At 38.0% G+C, this 15,367-nt stretch overlaps 1 protein-coding gene across 4 annotated transcripts in view; it reads left to right on the top strand.

Moving 5' to 3' along the window:
- RFX3 (regulatory factor X3) overlaps positions 1-15,367 on the top strand; it is a 337,712-nt gene that overhangs the window by 295,611 nt on the left and 26,734 nt on the right. For all 4 annotated transcript variants that reach the window (XM_005896759.2, XM_070375833.1, XM_005896758.2 and 1 more), the window contains one exon: positions 10,888-11,041. In XM_005896759.2, coding sequence (XP_005896821.1) covers positions 10,888-11,041 — 154 coding nt within the window. The remainder of the gene's footprint in view (positions 1-10,887; positions 11,042-15,367) is intronic.

The following is a 15,367-nucleotide window of genomic DNA, read 5'->3' as shown; positions in this document are numbered from 1 at the left end:
GGATTTCCATCTTGTTTTGATTACCTTTATAAGGATTGAACCAAAGATTCCATTATCATGGTAGAAGGTTTTTATTGTGACTTCTTTCTTTTTCAGTTGATTTAGTCCAATTCTTATTTCTTAAACTGAAGTAGAGTTGATTCCATATATGTTTAATTAGGAATTAAATTATCCTTACATCCTGAAAATGATTTTCTAGTGTCTGCGTACCTGCCCAGTCAAGTCTGACACTTTGCAAGCCCATGGACTGTAGCCCTCCAGGCTCCTCTGTCCATGGAATTCTCTAGGCAAGAATACTGGAGTGGGTTGCCATTTCCTCCTCCAGGCGATCTTCCTGACCCTGGGATTGAACCCATTCCCAGAGTTAAATAAATGCTATGAAAGAAAGCCTAGCAGTGGTGGTGGTGTTTTGTTTTTATTTTGGAATGGAGTAACTCCACCATTTTGTCTCTCGTATATGTAATATTTTTAGCCACAGGGTTTGTAAAGCACCTTATTAAGGTGCTATCTAACTCTATGACCCACTGATATGCTTCATTAAAGCCAGCCCTGGGTTTAGATCTGGGTGTCAGTGAGAAATGTGTTGCTGTTTTCCCTTGATATATGGGAAAGATTTGGAAAACAATATCACAGTATTCTCAAAGTAGATGTAGCAATAGTAGTAGTATTAATGGAATTCAAAATTTTAACTTGGGAACATTTCTTTAAAAGATTTCAGATATTTTCCCATTTGTTTGCAAGTTGATTTCATGCATCTTTTTTTTCCTCAGAAAATCATATAGATGGTATATATGCTTCATGAATGATAAAACAGATGTTATACTAGCTGTTGCTCTAAAACCTATAGGGGCAAAAGCACAGTACATCCTCTATATCAGAAAAACCAAAGGTTTTTTTTCCCTCCTGTTCTTACTGCTTTCTTATGCAGTTACCTCAGACTTGCCCTTATTCCTCCCTGAGGATTTTTTAAAATCTGTTTAGTAGATATGGTTTTAGAAATACACACCCCTGGAGCCTTTGTCTCCACAGAGATCTGTCGCGGTATCTTGAAAGGAGAGAAAATTACTTACTCGTGTTTCTTGTTCTCTGCAGATATACAAACCCAGTAGATCATCACTTGCCTGCCCTCTGTCTGCCCTGAGTTGGGGATAATGGCTTGTTATTATTACACACTATTATGGTTATTATTTTCATTTCAAAAAGTCTTGAAGGTATACAGTTCAGTCAGGGCTACAGAAGGAAAGACATTCAGAAAGATGCATACCTCCTGCTGGTAGGCGAAGTCAATAGCTTGGTAATGTAGAAGACTAAAATCTGACCTGTTTTTTACTGAGGCATAAGAACATACTGAGTAATGAAAACTTCATTCACAAACAGAAGGAGTGTTACAGAGTATTTTTTAAATGTTTTTGGCTTTGTAATAAGAATTTTGCAGTCACATATACCAACCGTTCATTTTCTGAAGTTGATTAATTCTAAAATTCTGTGTATAGATTCACACGTATATACAAGAAATGGACTGGCAGAGAGTAGTGATAGCAGTAGTGGACATGTTGCTGCAAACACCCTCTGCTCCAAATGGGGGTCTCTTCTTGCCTAACTTGGCTTTGAATGTCTACTGCTGGCTTCCTGGGAGGTGGAAAAAACATTGCCCAAGAAACATATCTAACTCTATGACCCGCTGATATGCTTTCTTGGGCAGCAGTGCAGAAGTTAAGTGGGCCGTTTCTCAGCTTGGGTGTTTCGTGAATAACAGAACACAGAATTCCTCAGGGCCACCCTGAGGGTCAACCAAACATCCCATTTTTAAAGAATTAAATGTATAGCTTTGATACAATACCTTGAAAGGGAGCACAGAGAACCTAGTTTGCCTACAGCTGAACAATATATAAATCTTCCGGTTTTGGAATTAGCTGTAAGCACTGTTTGAGGAGAGTTCACATGGTGGAGTTGGGGGTGGGCGGTGGAGTCACAGGTCTCACCTTTCTTTTTAGGAATGTGTGATGTCTTCCCAAATACATAAAGAGGTGGATTGAGTATCGTGTGTTCAAGTATATGTTTTAATTTTCACGCCATGAATTACGAAGATACATACACAAAGGTGTTTCTCATCTGTTATAATTAATAGTTTTAACTCCAGTTTTAAAGAGTTGAGTTCATGGTAACTTAGCAACATGAAATTCAGTGGAGTCAATTTTGTAACATGTCTTACAGAAATCTGAATCAGACAATAGGTTTCCAATTAAACTGTTAATTGTGTCATTTGATACTTGGCTTGTAGGGCAGAGGCCCAGCACAGAGAGCAGAAAGTAGACATAGACATTATTAATAATATAACATAATAATATTACATTATTATATTAATAATATAATTCAACTGATTCTCTTCTAAACATATGACAATAATTTCATAGCAGATTATCGGTACTTTCAAAAGTAACTATTATAACTGAAGGTCAGCACACTTTTTTTTTTTCCATTTTCCAACAGAATTTTGTGTTACCTATGTCTTTATGCTGCAGTAAGGTGATTGCCTAGTTGTCAAAAAGTTTCCAAAACACTTGGGATAGAATATGAAGCCTTTATGATGGCCTACAGACCCTCCATGGTCCAGCTGCTAGTGATTTCTAGTCCCATTATATATATTCTCTTTGCTCATGTCTTCCCAGCTGCAGCTTCTGGGCTATTCTTTCAATAAAACAAACATAGTTCTGCCTCAGTCTCAGCATTGACCTCAACATTTGCTCTCCTTTCTGCTAGGAAAGTGCACGTGTTCACATGGCTTACTCCCTCACTTCAGTCTCATTTCTGCTCACTTATCACCTCCTCAAAAAGTTTTCCTAACACCCTGACTTTCAGTGCCAGAGCCCATCACTCTGTAGTCTCTTGACCTGATTTACTTTTTTCAAAGAATTTCAGTTCAGTTCAGTCGCTCACTCGTGTCTAACTCTTTGTGACCCCATGAATCGCAGCACACCAGGCCTCCCTGTCCACCACCTACTCCTGGAGTTCACTCAGACTCAAGTCCATCGAGTCAGTGATGCCATCCAGCCATCTCATCCTCTGGCGTCCCCTTCTCCTCCTGCCCCCAATCCCTCCCAGCATCAGAGTCTTTTCCAATGAGTCAGCTCTTCGCATGAAGTGGCCAAAGTACTGGCGTTTCAGCTTCAGCATCATTCCCTCCAAAGAAATCCCAGGGCTGATCTGCTTCAGAATGGACTGCTTGGATCTCCTTGCAGTCCAGGGGACTCTCAAGAGTCTTCTCCAACACCACAGTTCAAAAGCATCAATTCTTCAGCGCTCAGCCTTCTTCACAGTCCAACTCTCACATCCATACATGACCACAGGAAAAACCATAGCCTTAACTAGAGGAACCTTTGTTGGCAAAGTAATGTCTCTGCTTTTGAATATGCTATCTAGGTTGGTCATAACTTTCCTTCCAAGGAGCAAGCGTCTTTTAATTTCATGGCTGCAGTCACCATCTGCAGTGATTTTGGAGCCCAGAAAAATAAAGTCTGACACTGTTTGCACTGTTTCCCCATCTATTTCCCATGAAGTGATGGGACCGGATGCCATGATCTTCGTTTTCTGAATGTTGAGCTTTAAGCCAACTTTTTCACTCTCCACTTTCACTTTCATCAAGAGGCTTTTGAGTTCCTCTTCACTTTCTGCCATAAGGGTGGTGTCATCTGCATATCTGAGGTTATTGATATTTCTCCCGGCAATCTTGATTCCAGCTTGTGCTTCTTCCAGCCCAGCGTTTCTCATGATGTAGTTTGCATATAAGTTAAATAAGCAGGGTGACAATATACAGCCTTGACATATTCCTTTTCCTATTTGGAACCAGTCTATTGTTTCATGTCCAGTTCTAACTGTTGCTTCCTGACCTGCATACAGATTTCTCAAGAGGCAGATCAGGTGGTCTGGTATTCCCATCTCTTTCAGAATTTTCCACAGTTGATTGTGATCCACACAGTCAAAGGCTTTGGCATAGTCAATAAAGCAGAAATAGATGTTTTTCTGGAACTCTCTTCCTTTTTCCATGATCCAGCAGATGTTGGCAATTTGGTCTCTGGTTCCTCTGCCTTTTCTAAAACCAGCTTGAACATCACGAAGTTCACGGTTCACGTATTGCTGAAGCCTGGCTAGGAGAATTTTGAGCATCACTTTACTAGCATGTGAGATGAATGCAATTGTGTGGTAGTTTGAGCATTCTTTGGCATTGCCTTTCTTTGGGATTGGAATGAAAACTGACCTTTTCCAGTCCTGTGGCCACTGCTGAGTTTTCCAAATTTGCTGGCATATTGAGTGCAACACTTTCACAGCATCATCTTTCAGGATTTACTACTACCTAACTTTATAATTTATATCTACTCTGTTTTTATCAACCATCTGTCCTACTAGAATGTGAACTCTGTTGAAACCAAACTTTTGTCTGACTTGCTGTAGAACAAGACCCTGACACACAGTAAGAACATAATATCTATTGAATGAATGAAATTTAATTCTCTTGGAAAAAAGAAATTGGCTTTGTATTTCTTTTACAAATACCATAAAGCTACTCAATATGCATATTCTTCTCAGTCATTTACATTATTTTGAGGGAAATATAAAGGCCTAAAAATTGGATTTAGATATAGATATAGATATATATATAGATATATATATATATAATTCATTCTGTATCTGTCATATCTTTCCCTGTAAAGATTTACTGACATTCAACTGACACAGGATTGTTTTTCTATGTTATAATAAATCTCTTCTTTTAAAATAAACCATTTTTATTATGAAATTAGTATATACTCACTTTAGAAAACCTGAAAAATACAAATACTGGACAAAGAATAAACTTAAATCATCTATAATTTACTACCCAGAAAGACCAATGGTAAAATGTTTTCTTTCAGTTTTATATAAAATTGAGATCCAGTTGTTTATCAGAGTTTATTATCTGTATTTTTCCCTTAACATTATACCTCAATCATATCTAAAGAAATATAATTTTGAATGTCCTTCCAATATTCCATTTTGTATAAAGTGGCAACCCACTCCCGTGTTCTCACCTGGAGAATCCCATGGACAGAGGAGCCTGCAGTCCATGGGGTCACAGAGTCAGACACGACTGAAGCAACTTAGCAAGCACTCATGCATACATTATTTAAACATTCCTTTTGTCTCTTATTCTTGAACATTTATGTGGGTTTTGGTCTTGCAGTACAAATATAAAACATACGTTCATGCTTATCTTTATATAAAGTTGCATGTTTATCTTCAAATAAATTCAAATAAATTGGCAGTTTTAAGTTGACTGATACTATTTTAATGAAGTATGCTGTCTTGAGGCTAATAAGTATTAACCATTCCCATTTATTTAGAGGTGAGTCTTTTTTAAGAACTTTACAGATAGTTTCTGTGTTAAATGGGCTCATATCACACGTTTTCCTTCTTTCACTTAGCATTTTATTATAGACATCTTTCCGTCTTACTGCCTTTATGTGTAATCTCTCTCATTTCTTTAAAGTGAGTGAAATTGCTCAGTCATGTCTGACCCGCTTTGTGACCCCAAGGACTATGACTCTCCAGGCTGTTCTATACATGGAATTCCTCAGGCAAGAATACTGAAGTGGGTTACCATTCCCTTTCCCAGGGGGTCTTCACAACCCAGGGGTCAAACTGAGGCCTCCTGCATTGCAGGTGGATTCTTACGATTTGAGGTACTCAGGAAGCCCAATTTCTTTAATATATTGTATAAATTTCCATATATGAATGAGCCATTTTTTACCTAGTATCCTACAAATGGTTATTTAGTGTTGCCCCCTATTTTCTCAGTAATATAAATATTGCTGCAATTAAAACCATCTTTGCTCATTTGTGTAAATTTCTAGAATTAGAACTGCTAGGTGAAAGCATTTGTGCATTTTTAATTTTGACATTTGTTGCCAAATTTCCCTTCATAAAAGTTTTGTGAATTTATGCTTGAAGAAACAATAAATGAGAGTTCTTTCCCCATAACCTCTTCAATGCTGATCTTTTAATTTCTTATAGTATAATAGATAATATACGGTATCTTAATTTAATTTGTATTTCTTTTAATTTTGAATAAGGTTAATCATATATACTTGTTATGATTCCCTTAGAAGAAATGGTCCATGAACCAAGGCAAATGGGAAGTGGTCAAACAGGAGATGGCAAGAGTGAATGTCGACATTCTAGGAATCAGTGAACTAAAATGGTCTGGAATGGGTGAATTTATCTCAGATGACCATTATATCTACTACTGCGGGCAGGAATCCCTTAGAAGAAATGGAGTAGCCATCATGGTCAACAAAAGAGTCCAAAATGCAGTACTTGGATGCAATCTCAAAAATGACAGAATGATCTCTGTTCGTTTCCAAGGCAAACCATTCAATATCACAGTAATCCAAGCCTATGCCCCAACCAGTAACACTGAAGAAGCTGAAGTTGAATGGTTCTATGAAGACTTACAAGACTTTTAGAACTAACACCAAACAAAGGTGTCCTTTTCATTATAGGGGACTGGAATGCAAAAGTAGGAAGTCAAGAAACACCTGGAATAGCAAGCAAATTTGGCCTTGGAATACAGAATGAAGCAGGGCAAAGGCTAATAGAGTTTTGCCAAGAGAACGCACTGGTCATAGCAAACACTCTCTTCCAACAACACAAGAGAAGACTCTACACATTGACATCACCAGATGGTCAACACCAAAATCAGATTGATTATATTCTTTGCAGCCAAAGATGGAGAAGCTCTACACAGCAAAAACAAGACCGGGAGCTGACTGTGGCTCAGATCATGAACTCCTTATTGCCAAATTCAGACTGAAATTGAAGAGAGTGGAGAAAACCACTAGACCATTCGGGTATGACCTAAATCAAATCCCTTATGACTATACAGTGGAAGTGAGAAATAGATTTAAGGAACTAGATCTGATAGAGTGCCTGATGAGCTATGGACAGAGGTTCGTGACATTGTACAGGAGACAGGAATCAAGACCATCCCCAAGAAAAAGAAATGCAAAAAAGCAAAATGGCTGTCTGAGGAGGCCTTACAAATAGCTGGGAAAAGAAGGGAAGCGAAAAGCAAAGGAGAAAAGGAAAGATATACCCATTTGAATGCAGAGTTCCAAAGAATAGCAAGGAGAGATAAGAAAGCCTTCCTCAGCGATCAATGCAAAGAAATAGAGAAAAACAACAGAATGGGAAAGACTAGAGATCTCTTCAAGAAAATTAGAGATACCAAGGGAACATTTCATGCAAAGATGGGCTCAATAAAGGACAGAAATGGTATGGACCTAACAGAAGCAGAAGATATTAAGAAGAGGTGGAAAGAATACACAGAAGAACTGTACAAAAAAGATCTTCACGACCCAGATAATCACGATGGTGTGATCATTCACCTAGAGCCAGACATCCTGGAATGTGAAGTCAAGTGGGCCTTAGGAAGCATCACTACGAACAAAGCTAGTGGAGGTGATGGAATTCCAGTTGAGCTATTTCAAATCCTGAAAGATGATGCTGTGAAAGTGCTACACTCAATATGCCAGCAAATTTGGAAAACGCAGTAGTGGCCACAGGAGAGGAAAAGGTCAGTTTTCTTTCCAATCCCAAAGAAAGACAATGCCAAAGAATGCTCAAACTACTGCACAATTGCACTCATCTCTCACTCTAGTGAAGTGATGCTTAAAATTCTCTAAGCCAAGCTTCAGCAATACGTGAACTGTGAACTTCCAGATGTTTAGGCTGGTTTTAGAAAAGGCAGAGGAACCAGAGATAAATTGCCAACATCTGCTGGATCATCCAAAAAGCAAGAGAGTTCCAGAAAAACATCTATTTCTGCTTTATTGACTATGCCAATGCCTTTGACTATGTGGATCACAATAAACTGTGGAAAATTCTGAAAAAGATGGGAATACCAGACCACCTGACCTGCCCCCTGAGAAACCTGTATTCAGGTCAGGAAGCAACAGTTAGAACTGGACATGGAACAACAGACTGGCTCCACATAGGGAAAGGAGTATCTCAAAGCTGTATATTGTCACCCTGCTTATTTAACTTATATGCAGAGTACATCATGAGAAACACTGGGCTGGAAGAAGCACAAGCTGGAATCACAATTGCCGGTAGAAATATCAATAACCTCAGATATGCAGGTGACACCACCCTTATGGCAGAAAGTGAAGAAGAACTAAAGAGCCTGTTGATGAAAGTGAAAGAAGAGAGTGAAAAAGTTGGCTTAAAGTTCAACATTTAGAAAAGTAAGATTATGGCATCTGGTCCCATCACTTCATGGCAAATAGATGAGGAAAAAGTGGAAACAGTGACGGATTTTATTTGGGGGGGCTCCAAAATCACTGCAGATGGTGACTGCAGCCATGAAATTAAAAGACCCTTGCTCCTTGGAAGAAAAGTTATGACCAACCTAGACAGCATATTCAAAAGCAGAGTATATTACTTTGCCAGCAAAGGTCCATCTAGTCAAGGCTATTGTTTTTCCAGTAATCGTGTATGGATGTGAGAGTTGGACTATAAAGAAGGTTAAGCACTGAAGAATTGATGCTTTTGAACTATGATGTTGGAGAAGACTCTTGAAAGTCTCTTGGACTGCAAGGAGATCAAACCAGTCCATCCTAAAGGAAATCAGTTCTGAATATTCATAGGAAGGACTAATGTTGAAGTTGAGACTCCAGTACTTTGGCCACCTGATGTGAAGAACTGACTCATTGGAAAAGACCCTGATGCTGGGAAAGATTGAAGGTGGGAGGAGAAAGGGATGACAGAGGCTGAGATGTTTGGATGGCATCACCAACTCAATGGACATGAATTTGAGTAAACTCCAAGAATTGGTGATGGACACAGAGGCCTGGCGTGCTCAGTCCATGGGGTTGCAAAGTGGCAGACATGACTGAGCGACTGAACTGAACTCCAACATTCGTAATAGTGTAGCAATAGCCAGTTTTTTTAGGATCTCACACACATTATCTCACTTGACTCTCAAGCTAATTTTGAACCTTAAAATGTTGAATGATATACAATCAAGATCATATAGTGGTTAATGTGGATCTGACTCCAAACCTGTGGATGAAAAACAATGTTTTTTTTTTTAATCTTTTTAGTAAGTAAATCCACAGAAGGAGAGATTCTCTGCCATCTTATTGTAACACCTATTCTTGGTTGCCATAACCAAATGAGAGTGAGAAGTTCAGTTCCTCCTGTTCTGTGTATTAGGATCATAATCACTTATATTTGAGTCTTGTCCTATTCATTCATAAGTTTATTTCACAACCTTTAACCCACTCTGTCTTTGAAATAATCACATAAATTAGATAAGGCCTAAATTATTGCTTTTATTTTCACCCAAAAGGAAAACACTCTCGAGGAAATGGTGTTTTTTGAGATTGACAGTGAATTAATGAAAAACCAGAATCAGAATTCAGGGCTTTCGGGCTTTAGATGTACAATGGTGATCTGTCACTTGCCAAGTTGAATGTGTAGAATCTGATGCATTAGTAGCCACTATATAATTAAGGTTAAAAGTGAAAGAGAAAACAAAAGTACAGTCTTCTGTATTTCCATCTGTCCAGCATTTTACAGTTCTTCATTGCAAAATAAGGCTTAAGAATATCGTTGTTTGTTGTTCAGTCACTAAGTCGTGTCTGACTCTTTGTGACCCCATGCACTGTAGCCTGCCAGGATTCTCTGTCCGTAGAATTTCTCAGGCAGAAATTCTGTAGTGGGTTGCCATATCTTTCCCCAGGGGATCTTCCCAACCCCAGGGATCAAACGCACTTCTCCTACATTGACAGGTGGATTCTTTACCCCTGAACCATCAGGGAAGCCCTTTAGCGATATTAACCCATACATTAGTGAGATTCTCTCTCTTCCTCGTATCTGAGAATATAATGGCTATTTTAATTTGTGTAGGACAAAAACCTCTAGAGAAAGACACTAAATGAAAGTGAGGAGAAACACTCACATACACACACATACATCCTACTCTGACTCTAAGTTAAAAATATTAAGATTTGAAGTGCGTGGTCAAGCTTAATAACTGACATGTCTTCAATGAAGCCAAAATTTTATTTTGACTTACTTCTATTTTGAGTATAATAGAGTGTATTTTTAGTACTTAATTAAAAATATATTTCATATTTTGGTATGTTATAGTTACACATTCATATTTTTCAAGGTTATGCATTTTTAATTGACTTTATTATGCTCTTGCTAATGGGAGAATCACTGTAATTTAATGAAAATCAGTACAGAAGTAGAATCATTTAATAAATTTGCCTTCCAACAAAAGTTGCAAGGATCCCTGTATGTCCTCTCCTACATTCTACATTGCCACATCTGGGAACATTGCTTAGTATATTTGTAAACTTGCTTGTGTATTTGTAAACATTGCATAGTGTATTTTGTAAACTTAGTCAGGGACAAATTCATATTTTTCCCAAAGTGTACCTCAGAAGTCATTGAGAGATGGTGATACAGTGTTTACCCATCATCATAAGACTTTAACTTTGAGATGCTTTTTCTTATGGTGATGAATTGTCACCCTTCCAAAAATCTTTTCTTTTAATTGATTCTGAGCAATTTGTCAACTTGCTTATGATAGTAAAATGGTTTTTCCCAGTGAGTGCCTATCTAGTTCTCATAAGGATCTAGTCAAGTCCTAATGAAGATTACCTCTTTGCCACTCTGTTTGAAAGAGTTAAGCCAGCTGCTTCACTTATGAAATTATTCCATGGAAAGTCATGCACTATACCAATCTGTTAGACCTATAACTTCTTTTAATGGGAAAAGTAGGCTGAACGCGAATCCTGGTCACTAACACTGGCTGCATCTGTGTCTTTTCTCTTGGAACAGCTCAATGGTTATTCGGGACTTAACTCTACGCAGTGCTGCTAGCTTTGGCTCCTTCCACCTGATCCGTCTACTCTACGATGAATACATGTTCTACTTAGTAGAACATCGTGTTGCTCAGGCAACAGGAGAGACACCCATAGCAGTCATGGGTGAGGTAAGAGAAGCTAAATGAGCTATGACCCACAAGGCTTTCTAAAAAGATCTGAATTTTATTTTAATCTAAATATTAATTATCAAAGCAATGGTTTCTAATCAATGAGTCTTGGACTCCAGAGATCCTGTATAGTTATTTCAGGGAGTCCCTAAATCCCTTTGTTCATATTTTATTAGTCAAAAGATTCTAAGATTGTAGATGATATCATGGAAAAGTACATGGAATATTTCAATATGCTATAAAAGTCTCTATATAAAAAAGCTTGAGAATGACTGGACTTAAAAATCCTTAGTATTACTCAACCATAAAACAGAATCAGATAATGCCATTTGCAGCAACATAGATGGTCCTAGAAATTATCATACCAAGTGAAGTAAATCAGATGTAGACAAATATATGATATTTATATGTGGAATCTAAAGAAAATAGTTACAAATAAATTTATTTACAAAACAAAAACAGACATACAGACGTGGAAAACAAAATTATGGTTACCAAAAGGAAAGCAGGTGAGGGATAAATTGGGGAATATAGGATTAATAATAATGTAAATCAGGCTTCCCTGGTGGCTCAGACAATAAAGAAGCTGCCCGCAATGCAAGAAACCCGGATTCGATCCTTGGGTCAAGATCTCCGGGAGAAGGGAATGGCAACACACTCCAGTATTCTTGCCGAGAGAATTCCATGGACAGAGGAGCCTGGTGGGCTACAGTCCATAGTACCACAAAGAGTTAGACCTGACTGAGCGACTAACACATAGGTTTAACAGATGCACACTACTGTATATACAGTAGATAAACAAGGTTTTACCATATGGCACAGGGAAATTTATCCAATGTTTTATAATAAAATATAATGGAAAAGAACTGAGAAAAAAGTTTGCAGAGATAGATAGATAGATAGATATCAGATCAGTCGCTCAGTCGTGTCTGACTCTTTGCAACCCCATGAATTGCAGCACGCCAGGCCTCCCTGTCCGTCACCAACTCCCGGAGTTCACTCAGACCCACGTCCATCGAGTCAGTGATGCCATCCAGCCATCTCATTCTCTGGCGTCCCCTTCTCCTCTTGCCCCCAATCCCTCCCAGCATCAGAGTCTTTTCCAATGAGTCAACTCTTCACATGAGGTAGCTAAAGTACTGGAGTTTCAGCTTTAGCATCATTACTTCCAAAGAAATCCCAGGGCTGATCTCCTTCTGAATGGACTGGTTGGATCTCCTTGCAGTCCAAGGGACTCTCAAGAGTCTTCTCCAACACCACAGTTCAAAAGCATCAATTCTTCGGTGCTCAGCCTTCTTCACAGTCCAACTCTCACATCCATACATGACCACAGGAAAAACCATAGCCTTGACTAGACGAACCTTTGTTGGCAAAGTAATGTCTCTGCTTTTGAATATGCTATCTAGGTTGGTCTTAACTTTCCTTCCAAGGAGCAAGCGTCTTTTAATTTCATGGCTGCAGTCACCATCTGCAGTGATTTTGGAGCCCAGAAAAATAAAGTCTGACACTGTTTGCACTGTTTCCCCATCTATTTCCCATGAAGTGATGGGACCGGATGCCATGATCTTCGTTTTCTGAATGTTGAGCTTTAAGCCAACTTTTTCACTCTCCTCTTTTACTTTCATCAAGAGGCTTTTGAGTTCCTCTTCACTTTCTGCCATAAGGGTGGTGTCATCTGCATATCTGAGGTTATTGATATTTCTCCCGGCAATCTTGATTCCAGCTTGTGTTTCTTCCAGTCCAGCGTTTCTCATGATGTACTCTGCATATAAGTTAAATAAACAGGGTGACAATATACAGCCTTGACGTACTCCTTTTCCTATTTGGAACCAGTCTGTTGTTGCATGTCCAGTTCTAACTGCTGCTTCCTGACCTGCATATATATATATATATAGCTAAATCACTTTATTGTATACCTGTAACTACCACAGTATTATAAATCAACTATACTTGAATTAAAAAATAAAAATATTATTGACTGGAAAATAAGGAAGATTGATGCTTCTGATAAGGCTATGGGCTAGGAACTGAGAGGAAAAAGTTAAATATGTATCTTGTTGACTCTATCCAAGTGCCCAGGAAAAGAATGAAGGATAATAACAATGATGATGAAAGTGATAGCTAACATTCCAGGAGCACTTACTATGTGCCAAACATAGTCCTAAGTCCCTTATATATATAATAAAGCATTTAATACATATAACAACGCTTTGAGATAGGTGCTAACTCATACTGTTTTACTGATGAGAATCTTAGGTTCAGGAAGGAAGCTAAGGCACAGAGAGATTAAAAGGTTATATATCTAGCAAGCGGTGGAGACCTCTTTTAAGTATTCAGTCTGATTTTCACACCCATGCTCCTAATCACTAAAGATGTAGAAAAAAAAATTCTCTTCTTCATAATTTCTGGATAGTGCCAAGATGTCATTGATATGTTCAACATATTGTAAAGCTAAAATGCTGAAGTTAATATATACAAGGTTGGTTAATATATTGAGGGATAGATGAACATGCTTATATGATTCAGCACTGGCTCACTTTGTTGTACTGTACTGGATTTTGACTGAATCCAGATTTTGCTAGATTATACCAGATTAGGCAGTGTTACATTTTATCACCCAAAGCAGTCAAGAAGACATACTCACTTTTAAACTATGCATATGTGCTTATTTAAATTAGAAAATAGTAGTTTTATAAATATGATGGCAAAGTATAAATTAAAATATATAGTAAAATACCTCAAGGACCTATGTAAGTATCCTAATATAAATAAAATACATGTGAATTTTATTTAGAATGTTGGTTAAAATATTCTACTTTCCCTCTTTAAAATCCCTTGCTGTTTGCTGATCTACATGTGTTTGTATGTTTCTTAATGGTGATTGTGCCTAAATGATGCCAATTATGTATATATGAGAATTAAGCAAGATTCATTTTAGCTTTTGAATTATAAGCAGATCCTCATGTGACCAACGCAGTCTGAACTTTTCTTAGATTTGACTTCCCCTCAGTGCCTCTTTTCTTAGTTCTTCTCTGATTGTCTGGTTGCAAAATGCCCGATTGGCAAGTAGATTAAATACTATAAACTTCCTTAACCCAGGGCCCAAAAAGTTCTGAAATAGACATCCCTTTTGGTATATTTAACGCATTTGGCACATACCTCCTATGCTCCAGGACCTCTATAACAGGATGACCAGGATAATGATAATAGGGATTCTCATTAATACCATGTGGCTAATCCTGATGGCATGGTCTTTGCTTTCCTTGCATCTTTAAGGAATAAAAGCTGTGGCTGTAAGCCAGTGACATGGCATGAAGACTTAACTACTTCCTCATATGCTAGTACAGGAAGTACTGGCTCACCAGAATTAAAATGGCTTTATAAAGTCTATACTGCCAACAAACATTCTAAATGGCTTTTTTTTTTTACCTTATGTAAACAATGTAAATGAATAAGACACTGCCACATGATTCAAAAATATGACACAAAATCTAGATCAGAAAATGATCTTCTCTAAGATCAAAGATCTAAGCATACCTCTTGATTTCTTTGCTTACTATCTCCTTACTCAGTTTATAGGAAAACCCTCTCAGTTGTCCGTGCTCATCATTATTCAGTCCAAATCAAGTAAAGCTAATTTTACAGGTTTGATCTCCCTATAGCATTTATGCCTCATAGAACAATAAGCCATTATAGACTTGTTAGCTATGGTCATATTATCATATCTAAAATTTCTTGATTCTTGGGGAAAGGAGAAAGAAATGCGAGAGAAAGGAAGGCTGTTTTCCCATGTATCTTTTCATGTGTTACACTAAGTCTACCCTAGAAGTCAGATTGGAGGTAAAAAAGCTTTCATGTGTCAAGGCTCAGCTGTAATCCTAACTACTTAGATGACTTCCATTTCAAAAGAAAAGGTCTAGAAGTGCCTGTGTATACAGTGGGCATGACACCACAGGCCAAAATCCATGGAAATCCATAAAAATTCACCATTACTCTCAATTGCAGCTAGTGGTTTTCAATCATCAGTGATAACAACCACAGTTGTCACTATTTAGTGTGAGTTTATCATACCCTTAATGAAATTAAGCTCTTGATCTATCTACTAATGGTTCTTTCTCAGTAAACGGCACTCTCCCTGTGGATCAGGTTGAATATGTGAGCGTCATCTTTACGTATCTTTCTGTTTTGACCTGCATGTCCAACCAGTTGCTAAGTCTGCCCTTTCCCAAACTCCACATAGTGCAGGCAGTATCATCTTACGAAAATGCAAACCTGATTGTGTTATACCCTCTTAAAACCCTTTAGTGACTTTATCTTCTGCTAGTT

The sequence above is a fragment of the Bos mutus genome, chromosome 8 (assembly GCF_027580195.1).
Source record: "Bos mutus isolate GX-2022 chromosome 8, NWIPB_WYAK_1.1, whole genome shotgun sequence".
NCBI lineage: Eukaryota > Metazoa > Chordata > Mammalia > Artiodactyla > Bovidae > Bos > Bos mutus.
This window is presented reverse-complemented; position numbering and strand designations above follow the sequence as displayed.